This window comes from Zeugodacus cucurbitae, chromosome 3 (assembly GCF_028554725.1).
Source record: "Zeugodacus cucurbitae isolate PBARC_wt_2022May chromosome 3, idZeuCucr1.2, whole genome shotgun sequence".
NCBI classification, from domain to species: domain Eukaryota; kingdom Metazoa; phylum Arthropoda; class Insecta; order Diptera; family Tephritidae; genus Zeugodacus; species Zeugodacus cucurbitae.
Window position 1 is genome coordinate 48,666,898 of NC_071668.1, and position 12,035 is coordinate 48,678,932.

General features: G+C 36.2%; 1 protein-coding gene across 1 annotated transcript; it reads right to left on the reverse strand.

Annotated features, from left to right (window-relative positions):
* Positions 1-1,364: 1,364 nt before the first annotated feature.
* Positions 1,365-2,283, reverse strand: LOC128920533 (glutamate dehydrogenase, mitochondrial-like; the record flags this gene model as incomplete). Its single annotated transcript, XM_054228044.1, has 2 exons — positions 1,725-2,283; positions 1,365-1,658 (listed from the first exon to the last, which is right to left on the reverse strand). Coding segments are annotated over exons 1-2 (465 nt in total), but the record flags the coding sequence as incomplete, so codon positions are not given.
* Positions 2,284-12,035: the final 9,752 nt, after the last annotated feature.

Below are 12,035 nucleotides of genomic sequence, written 5' to 3' on the forward strand. Positions count from 1 at the left end.
TGTAATTATTTTCTTCGAGAACAAATTCAAATCGCTCCGTTCAACACAACTGTTCTTATGAAAATCTCAATATCAACTGAACTGAGAAAAATAAATTTGACAATATTGACTGTTTATGTTTTGAAGTTTTGATTTTTTCTGTTGAAAATATGTTAATGTTAATGTTTTTTTAATGTTAATTATTTTATTCTGGCAAAAATTTTGGATTTTGGGGATCGTAAAAAATGACGAATAATGCATAATAACCCCTACCCACTTACTACGCTATTTTTGGTGCATTTGGTGGATGGATTTTTGGTACCATTCACCACTTTTTTGGTGCATTTTGGTGCATTTGATGCATTGACGCGTGGTGAAAAACCGATTTTTTCACGGCGCGCAAATGGGGTTATACAGGTCGTATGAGTACCATATTACCAAAAACAGAAAAACAGATATAAGGGTACCAAAAACAGAGGTAAGTGGGTAGGGGTTTTGTTTTTTAATTGTAAAACTGTTGCTGTCAAGAAGCCATTTTGTTTGTGTTTGTGTAAAGAAATATTTATTTAAAAATTGAAGAAAAATATACAAAAGGATATTACACTTTGGATCTTATAAATATATAAATGTAAAATGTGTAAAAATAAACAATCGCCTAGCGACTTCAGACGCATTCTGCAATTATTGCTGAGAAATGCCCTCCAATTCTAATGCTCGGAAAATCTTCGAAATCGAGTAAATAAAGGCGGCGGTGCGTAAATCATTGCAGTGGTGAATGCCACCAAAATTGGCGTAGTAAGTGGGTAGGGGTTTTTTTTTAATTGTTAAACTGTTGCTGTCAAGAAGCCATTCTGTTTGTGTTTTTGTAAAGAAATATTTATTTAAAAATTTAAGAAAAATATACAAAAGGATATTACACTTTGGATCTTATAAATATATAAATGTAAAATTTGTAAAAATAAATAATCGCCAAGCGACTTCAGACGCATTCTGTAATTATTGTTGAGAAATGCCCTCCATTTCTAAGGCTCGGAAAATTTTAGAAATCGAGTAAATAAAGGCAGCGGTGCGTAAATCATTGCAGAGACCGAATTCATTGGCCACAATCTTAATGCCTGCCCCCGCAGTTTCCATAACTGTTTGTAGTCCTGCGTCTACAATATCCACCTCCTTCGTACAGTCTCTTATGAGCTTTAACTTTTTGTTTGGCTTGAACTTATCCTAAATAAATAAATTAAAAAAATTCATATTAACAAATTAACTTATTTGCACGGTGGTCAAAGTTCACTTACCTCGCACTCATTCATGGAGTTAAAGATCTCGTTGATTATGGCTTTCTCGCGTTTAACATTCATTTTGCCATAAGATACATGATTGATATTCTTTAAGTACTCAAAGTAGGATACCGTTACACCGCCAGCATTGCAAAACAAATCCGGTATAATGAGTACATTCTTTTTACGTAATATTTCATCGGCAGCTGGCGTCGAAGGACCATTAGCGCCTTCTAAAATCATCTTGGCTTGTACACTGTTAGCATTTTCGACAGTGAGAACCTTTTGCGTAGAGCAAGGCATTAGTATATCGCATTTTTCACCCAACAAACTGCCCTCTTTTTCGGTGGCTTTGGTATAGCCCTTGATTGATTTATTATTTTTTGCATAATACTCCATTAAGTCCTAAGTATATGAAGAAAATTAAAAAAATATTATCATGGAGATATTTATTTTCAATACGCCACATACCTTTGGATCAATGCCATTCTCATTTACTAGAGACACGTCAAATTCTTGAACACCGATCAGTTTGGCACCGGCTTCCACTACAAAAACGGATGCATGGCAACCGACATTGCCAAACCCTTGTACGATCACGGTTTTATCTTTCCAACCAGTCTTCCAGCCTAATAAATCCATCTAATCTTTATCCATAATAAAACATTCAGCCGCCTTAAATAGACCACGTCCCGTGGCGGCGGTGCGACCATTTATACCGCCTATTTCTACTGGCTTACCAGTCGTGATGGCCAATGCATCTACATCGTTATAGCCTAGAAGAACAATTTATTTGTCTATCAAGACGTTTTCTAATATTTCATAAAAAAAATTACCAAAAGTTTTAATATATTGATCCACCAACCAACTCATCTCGCGTTGGCTGGTATTCACATATGGTGCCGGTACATCTATACCCGGACCTATCATATTGCGACGTAATAGCTCCATTGTATAGCGACGCGTAATTGTTTGCAATTCTTGTGCAGTATACTTCTTCGGGTCGATACGTATGCCACCCTTGGAACCACCAAACGGTACATTCACGCAAGCCGTCTTAAACGCCATCAGATAAGCCAAAGCGCGTATCTCATCGGCGTCGACGTCCATGGCAAAACGTATGCCTACAAAAGAGGAACGGATATGATCAGTCAGTTATATATATCATGCTAGACATCAGCAGTTGAAGCATTGAAAAGGAAGAACATTTTCTTGAAACACACAACTACATGCATATATTCTAGAAAATTCGTTGAGAAATTTTTTGAATATACCAGCTTTTCTAGAAAAATAATAGCCAATAATATAATTGAACCCACCGCCTTTGAGTGGTAATCTGTGTCTAGTGTGGTGTGCGCGATAGCCGGTGATTAGCTCATAATTGCCATCACTTCTTATTATAGGGAAGGTAACTTCCAATAGATTTGTAGTGCAGCCCATCAATTTAAGCATGGCGGAAACACGTTGTTCACGCTGTTCCTTCTTCATGTAAGGATACTTTTCCAGCTCCTTTATCATCATCGGCTCCATTAGCTGAGCGGCCGAGTGATAATAATACTCAACCATGTGTGCAAATGGTGGGTCTTTGTCTTTATTGATTTTTTCCAAATGCTTGGGCATCACGTGCTTTTCACGCGTAGCCCCAAGTCCGGTCCAGTTTAAAACTGTCTTCGATAGTGAAGATCGTAAAAGTTTACCATTTAAAAGGAAGGACATATTGCCTTGCGATAATGCAATCCCAGTTATGATTTTTTTTTGTGTGTTTTTGTAAGAAATTTTTTGCACTCACTTTTTCGGCAATTATTTTGGTATCCGCTGATTTTGTTGTATATTGTATATATACAATTGTATTACGAATATATAAATATTCCACAATATTCAGTAAGAAAATATTTTTTGTTTATTTATTATTTGCGTCAGGTTTTTTTTTGTATTTATTATTGTATTGTATTGTATTTTGTATTGTATTGTATTGACTGTGTATGTTTTGCAGTTTTGATTTTTTCTGTTGAAAATATGTTAATGGTAATGTTTTTTTAATGTTAATTATTTTATTCTGGCAAAAATTTTGGATTTTGGGGATCGTAAAAAATGACGAATAATGCATAATAACCCCTACCCACTTACTACGCTATTTTTGGTGCATTTGGTGGATGGATTTTTGGTACCATTCACCACTTTTTTGGTGCATTTTGGTGCATGTGATGCATTGACGCGTGGTGAAAAACCGATTTTTTCACGGCGCGCAAATGGGGTTATACAGGTCGTATGAGTACCATATTACCAAAAACAGAAAAACAGATATAAGGGTACCAAAAACAGAGGTAAGTGGGTAGGGGTTTTGTTTTTTAATTGTAAAACTGTTGCTGTCAAGAAGCCATTTTGTTTGTGTTTGTGTAAAGAAATATTTATTTAAAAATTGAAGAAAAATATACAAAAGGATATTACACTTTGGATCTTATAAATATATAAATGTAAAATGTGTAAAAATAAACAATCGCCTAGCGACTTCAGACGCATTCTGCAATTATTGCTGAGAAATGCCCTCCAATTCTAATGCTCGGAAAATCTTCGAAATCGAGTAAATAAAGGCGGCGGTGCGTAAATCATTGCAGTGGTGAATGCCACCAAAATTGGCGTAGTAAGTGGGTAGGGGTTTTTTTTTTTTAATTGTTAAACTGTTGCTGTCAAGAAGCCATTCTGTTTGTGTTTTTGTAAAGAAATATTTATTTAAAAATTTAAGAAAAATATACAAAAGGATATTACACTTTGGATCTTATAAATATATAAATGTAAAATTTGTAAAAATAAATAATCGCCAAGCGACTTCAGACGCATTCTGTAATTATTGTTGAGAAATGCCCTCCATTTCTAAGGCTCGGAAAATCTTAGAAATCGAGTAAATAAAGGCAGCGGTGCGTAAATCATTGCAGAGACCGAATTCATTGGCCACAATCTTAATGCCTGCCCCCGCAGTTTCCATAACTGTTTGTAGTCCTGCGTCCACAATATCCGCCTCCTTCGTACAGTCTCTTATGAGCTTTAACTTTTTGTTTGGCTTGAACTTATCCTAAATAAATAAATTAAAAAAATTCATATTAATAAATTAACTTATTTGCACGGTGGTCAAAGTTCACTTACCTCGCACTCATTCATGGAGTTAAAGATCTCGTTGATTATGGCTTTCTCGCGTTTAACATTCATTTTGCCATAAGATACATGATTGATATTCTTTAAGTACTCAAAGTAGGATACCGTTACACCGCCAGCATTGCAAAACAAATCCGGTATAATGAGTACATTCTTTTTACGTAATATTTCATCGGCAGCTGGCGTCGAAGGACCATTAGCGCCTTCTAAAATCATCTTGGCTTGTACACTGTTAGCATTTTCGACAGTGAGAACCTTTTGCGTAGAGCAAGGCATTAGTATATCGCATTTTTCACCCAACAAACTGCCCTCTTTTTCGGTGGCTTTGGTATAGCCCTTGATTGATTTATTATTTTTTGCATAATACTCCATTAAGTCCTAAGTATATGAAGAAAATTAAAAAAATATTATCATGGAGATATTTATTTTCAATACGCCACATACCTTTGGATCAATGCCATTCTCATTTACTAGAGACACGTCAAATTCTTGAACACCGATCAGTTTGGCACCGGCTTCCACTACAAAAACGGATGCATGGGAACCGACATTGCCAAACCCTTGTACGATCACGGTTTTATCTTTCCAACCAGTCTTCCAGCCTAATAAATCCATCCAATCTTTATCCATAATAAAACATTCAGCCGCCTTAAATAGACCACGTCCCGTGGCGGCGGTGCGACCATTTATACCGCCTATTTCTACTGGCTTACCAGTCGTGATGGCCAATGCATCTACATCGTTATAGCCTAGAAGAACAATTTATTTGTCTATCAAGACGTTTTCTAATATTTCATAAAAAAAAATTACCAAAAGTTTTAATATATTGATCCACCAACCAACTCATCTCGCGTTGGCTGGTATTCACATCTGGTGCCGGTACATCTATACCCGGACCTATCATATTGCGACGTAATAGCTCCATTGTATAGCGACGCGTAATTGTTTGCAATTCTTGTGCAGTATACTTCTTCGGGTCGATACGTATGCCACCCTTGGAACCACCAAACGGTACATTCACGCAAGCCGTCTTAAACGCCATCAGATAAGCCAAAGCGCGTATCTCATCGGCGTCGACGTCCATGGCAAAACGTATGCCTACAAAAGAGGAACGGATATTATCAGTCAGTTATATATATCATGCTAGACATCAGCAGTTGAAGCATTGAAAAGGAAGAACATTTTCTTGAAACACACAACTACATGCATATATTCTAGAAAATTCGTTGAGAAATTTTTTGAATATACCAGCTTTTCTAGAAAAATAATAGCCAATAATATAATTGAACCCACCGCCTTTGAGTGGTAATCTGTGTCTAGTGTGGTGTGCGCGATAGCCGGTGATTAGCTCGTAATTGCCATCACTTCTTATTATAGGGAAGGTAACTTCCAATAGATTTGTAGTGCAGCCCATCAATTTAAGCATGGCGGAAACACGTTGTTCACGCTGTTCCTTCTTCATGTAAGGATACTTTTCCAGCTCCTTTATCATCATCGGCTCCATTAGCTGAGCGGCCGAGTGATAATAATACTCAACCATGTGTGCAAATGGTGGGTCTTTGTCTTTATTGATTTTTTCCAAATGCTTGGGCATCACGTGCTTTTCACGCGTAGCTCCAAGTCCGGTCCAGTTTAAAACTGTCTTCGATAGTGAAGATCGTAAAAGTTTACCATTTAAAAGGAAGGACATATTGCCTTGCGATAATGCAATCCCAGTTATGATTTTTTTTGTGTGTTTTTGTAAGAAATTTTTTGCACTCACTTTTTCGGCAATTATTTTGGTATCCGCTGATTTTGTTGTATATTGTATATATACAATTGTATTACGAATATATAAATATTCCACAATATTCAGTAAGAAAATATTTTTTGTTTATTTATTATTTGCGTCAGGTTTTTTTTTGTAATTATTTTCTTCGAGAACAAATTCAAATCGCTCCGTTCAACACAACTGTTCTTATGAAAATCTCAATATCAACTGAACTGAGAAAAATAAATTTGACAATATTGACTGTTTATGTTTTGAAGTTTTGATTTTTTCTGTTGAAAATATGTTAATGTTAATGTTTTTTTAATGTTTATTATTTTATTCTGGCAAAAATTTTGGATTTTGGGGATCGTAAAAAATGACGAATAATGCATAATAACCCCTACCCACTTACTACGCTATTTTTGGTGCATTTGTTGGATGGATTTTTGGTACCATTCACCACTTTTTTGGTGCATTTTGGTGCATTTGATGCATTGGCGCGTGGTGAAAAACCGATTTTTTCACGGCGCGCAAATGGGGTTATACAGGTCGTATGAGTACCATATTACCAAAAACAGAAAAACAGATATAAGGGTACCAAAAACAGAGGTAAGTGGGTAGGGGTTTTGTTTTTTAATTGTAAAACTGTTGCTGTCAAGAAGCCATTTTGTTTGTGTTTGTGTAAAGAAATATTTATTTAAAAATTGAAGAAAAATATACAAAAGGATATTACACTTTGGATCTTATAAATATATAAATGTAAAATGTGTAAAAATAAACAATCGCCTAGCGACTTCAGACGCATTCTGCAATTATTGCTGAGAAATGCCCTCCAATTCTAATGCTCGGAAAATCTTCGAAATCGAGTAAATAAAGGCGGCGGTGCGTAAATCATTGCAGTGGTGAATGCCACCAAAATTGGCGTAGTAAGTGGGTAGGGTTTTTTTTTTTAATTGTTAAACTGTTGCTGTCAAGAAGCCATTCTGTTTGTGTTTTTGTAAAGAAATATTTATTTAAAAATTTAAGAAAAATATACAAAAGGATATTACACTTTGGATCTTATAAATATATAAATGTAAAATTTGTAAAAATAAATAATCGCCAAGCGACTTCAGACGCATTCTGTAATTATTGTTGAGAAATGCCCTCCATTTCTAAGGCTCGGAAAATCTTAGAAATCGAGTAAATAAAGGCAGCGGTGCGTAAATCATTGCAGAGACCGAATTCATTGGCCACAATCTTAATGCCTGCCCCCGCAGTTTCCATAACTGTTTGTAGTCCTGCGTCTACAATATCCGCCTCCTTCGTACAGTCTCTTATGAGCTTTAACTTTTTGTTTGGCTTGAACTTATCCTAAATAAATAAATTAAAAAAAAATCATATTAACAAATTAACTTATTTGCACGGTGGTCAAAGTTCACTTACCTCGCACTCATTCGTGGAGTTAAAGATCTCGTTGATTATGACTTTCTCGCGTTTAACATTCATTTTGCCATAAGATACATGATTGATATTCTTTAAGTACTCAAAGTAGGATACCGTTACACCGCCAGCATTGCAAAACAAATCCGGTATAATGAGTACATTCTTTTTACGTAATATTTCATCGGCAGCTGGCGTCGAAGGACCATTAGCGCCTTCTAAAATCATCTTGGCTTGTACACTGTTAGCATTTTCGACAGTGAGAACCTTTTGCGTAGAGCAAGGCATTAGTATATCGCATTTTTCACCCAACAAACTGCCCTCTTTTTCGGTGGCTTTGGTATAGCCCTTGATTGATTTATTATTTTTTGCATAATACTCCATTAAGTCCTAAGTATATGAAGAAAATTAAAAAAATATTATCATGGAGATATTTATTTTCAATACGCCACATACCTTTGGATCTATGCCATTCTCATTCACTAGAGACACGTCAAATTCTTGAACACCGATCAGTTTGGCACCGGCTTCCACTACAAAAACGGATGCATGGGAACCGACATTGCCAAACCCTTGTACGATCACGGTTTTATCTTTCCAACCAGTCTTCCAGCCTAATAAATCCATCCAATCTTTATCCATAATAAAACATTCAGCCGCCTTAAATAGACCACGTCCCGTGGCGGCGGTGCGACCATTTATACCGCCTATTTCTACTGGCTTACCAGTCGTGATGGCCAATGCATCTACATCGTTATAGCCTAGAAGAACAATTTATTTGTCTATCAAGACGTTTTCTAATATTTCATAAAAAAAATTACCAAAAGTTTTAATATATTGATCCACCAACCAACTCATCTCGCGTTGGCTGGTATTCACATCTGGTGCCGGTACATCTATACCCGGACCTATCATATTGCGACGTAATAGCTCCATTGTATAGCGACGCGTAATTGTTTGCAATTCTTGTGCAGTATACTTCTTCGGGTCGATACGTATGCCACCCTTGGAACCACCAAACGGTACATTCACGCAAGCCGTCTTAAACGCCATCAGATAAGCCAAAGCGCGTATCTCATCGGCGTCGACGTCCATGGCAAAACGTATGCCTACAAAAGAGGAACGGATATTATCAGTCAGTTATATATATCATGCTAGACATCAGCAGTTGAAGCATTGAAAAGGAAGAACATTTTCTTGAAACACACAACTACATGCATATATTCTAGAAAATTCGTTGAGAAATTTTTTGAATATACCAGCTTTTCTAGAAAAATAATAGCCAATAATATAATTGAACCCACCGCCTTTGAGTGGTAATCTGTGTCTAGTGTGGTGTGCGCGATAGCCGGTGATTAGCTCGTAATTGCCATCACTTCTTATTATAGGGAAGGTAACTTCCAATAGATTTGTAGTGCAGCCCATCAATTTAAGCATGGCGGAAACACGTTGTTCACGCTGTTCCTTCTTCATGTAAGGATACTTTTCCAGCTCCTTTATCATCATCGGCTCCATTAGCTGAGCGGCCGAGTGATAATAATACTCAACCATGTGTGCAAATGGTGGGTCTTTGTCTTTATTGATTTTTTCCAAATGCTTGGGCATCACGTGCTTTTCACGCGTAGCTCCAAGTCCGGTCCAGTTTAAAACTGTCTTCGATAGTGAAGATCGTAAAAGTTTACCATTTAAAAGGAAGGACATATTGCCTTGCGATAATGCAATCCCAGTTATGATTTTTTTTTGTGTGTTTTTGTAAGAAATTTTTTGCACTCACTTTTTCGGCAATTATTTTGGTATCCGCTGATTTTGTTGTATATTGTATATATACAATTGTATTACGAATATATAAATATTCCACAATATTCAGTAAGAAAATATTTTTTGTTTATTTATTATTTGCGTCAGGTTTTTTTTTGTAATTATTTTCTTCGAGAACAAATTCAAATCGCTCCGTTCAACACAACTGTTCTTATGAAAATCTCAATATCAACTGAACTGAGAAAAATAAATTTGACAATATTGACTGTTTATGTTTTGAAGTTTTGATTTTTTCTGTTGAAAATATGTTAATGTTAATGTTTTTTTAATGTTTATTATTTTATTCTGGCAAAAATTTTGGATTTTGGGGATCGTAAAAAATGACGAATAATGCATAATAACCCCTACCCACTTACTACGCTATTTTTGGTGCATTTGTTGGATGGATTTTTGGTACCATTCACCACTTTTTTGGTGCATTTTGGTGCATTTGATGCATTGGCGCGTGGTGAAAAACCGATTTTTTCACGGCGCGCAAATGGGGTTATACAGGTCGTATGAGTACCATATTACCAAAAACAGAAAAACAGATATAAGGGTACCAAAAACAGAGGTAAGTGGGTAGGGGTTTTGTTTTTTAATTGTAAAACTGTTGCTGTCAAGAAGCCATTTTGTTTGTGTTTGTGTAAAGAAATATTTATTTAAAAATTGAAGAAAAATATACAAAAGGATATTACACTTTGGATCTTATAAATATATAAATGTAAAATGTGTAAAAATAAACAATCGCCTAGCGACTTCAGACGCATTCTGCAATTATTGCTGAGAAATGCCCTCCAATTCTAATGCTCGGAAAATCTTCGAAATCGAGTAAATAAAGGCGGCGGTGCGTAAATCATTGCAGTGGTGAATGCCACCAAAATTGGCGTAGTAAGTGGGTAGGGTTTTTTTTTTTAATTGTTAAACTGTTGCTGTCAAGAAGCCATTCTGTTTGTGTTTTTGTAAAGAAATATTTATTTAAAAATTTAAGAAAAATATACAAAAGGATATTACACTTTGGATCTTATAAATATATAAATGTAAAATTTGTAAAAATAAATAATCGCCAAGCGACTTCAGACGCATTCTGTAATTATTGTTGAGAAATGCCCTCCATTTCTAAGGCTCGGAAAATCTTAGAAATCGAGTAAATAAAGGCAGCGGTGCGTAAATCATTGCAGAGACCGAATTCATTGGCCACAATCTTAATGCCTGCCCCCGCAGTTTCCATAACTGTTTGTAGTCCTGCGTCTACAATATCCGCCTCCTTCGTACAGTCTCTTATGAGCTTTAACTTTTTGTTTGGCTTGAACTTATCCTAAATAAATAAATTAAAAAAATTCATATTAACAAATTAACTTATTTGCACGGTGGTCAAAGTTCACTTACCTCGCACTCATTCGTGGAGTTAAAGATCTCGTTGATTATGGCTTTCTCGCGTTTAACATTCATTTTGCCATAAGATACATGATTGATATTCTTTAAGTACTCAAAGTAGGATACCGTTACACCGCCAGCATTGCAAAACAAATCCGGTATAATGAGTACATTCTTTTTACGTAATATTTCATCGGCAGCTGGCGTCGAAGGACCATTAGCGCCTTCTAAAATCATCTTGGCTTGTACACTGTTAGCATTTTCGACAGTGAGAACCTTTTGCGTAGAGCAAGGCATTAGTATATCGCATTTTTCACCCAACAAACTGCCCTCTTTTTCGGTGGCTTTGGTATAGCCCTTGATTGATTTATTATTTTTTGCATAATACTCCATTAAGTCCTAAGTATATGAAGAAAATTAAAAAAATATTATCATGGAGATATTTATTTTCAATACGCCACATACCTTTGGATCTATGCCATTCTCATTCACTAGAGACACGTCAAATTCTTGAACACCGATCAGTTTGGCACCGGCTTCCACTACAAAAACGGATGCATGGGAACCGACATTGCCAAACCCTTGTACGATCACGGTTTTATCTTTCCAACCAGTCTTCCAGCCTAATAAATCCATCCAATCTTTATCCATAATAAAACATTCAGCCGCCTTAAATAGACCACGTCCCGTGGCGGCGGTGCGACCATTTATACCGCCTATTTCTACTGGCTTACCAGTCGTGATGGCCAATGCATCTACATCGTTATAGCCTAGAAGAACAATTTATTTGTCTATCAAGACGTTTTCTAATATTTCATAAAAAAAATTACCAAAAGTTTTAATATATTGATCCACCAACCAACTCATCTCGCGTTGGCTGGTATTCACATCTGGTGCCGGTACATCTATACCCGGACCTATCATATTGCGACGTAATAGCTCCATTGTATAACGACGCGTAATTGTTTGCAATTCTTGTGCAGTATACTTCTTCGGGTCGATACGTATGCCACCCTTGGAACCACCAAACGGTACATTCACGCAAGCCGTCTTAAACGCCATCAGATAAGCCAAAGCGCGTATCTCATCGGCGTCGACGTCCATGGCAAAACGTATGCCTACAAAAGAGGAACGGATATGATCAGTCAGTTATATATATCATGCTAGACATCAGCAGTTGAAGCATTGAAAAGGAAGAACATTTTCTTGAAACACACAACTACATGCATATATTCTAGAAAATTCGTTGAGAAATTTTTTGAATATACCAGCTTTTCTAGAAAAAT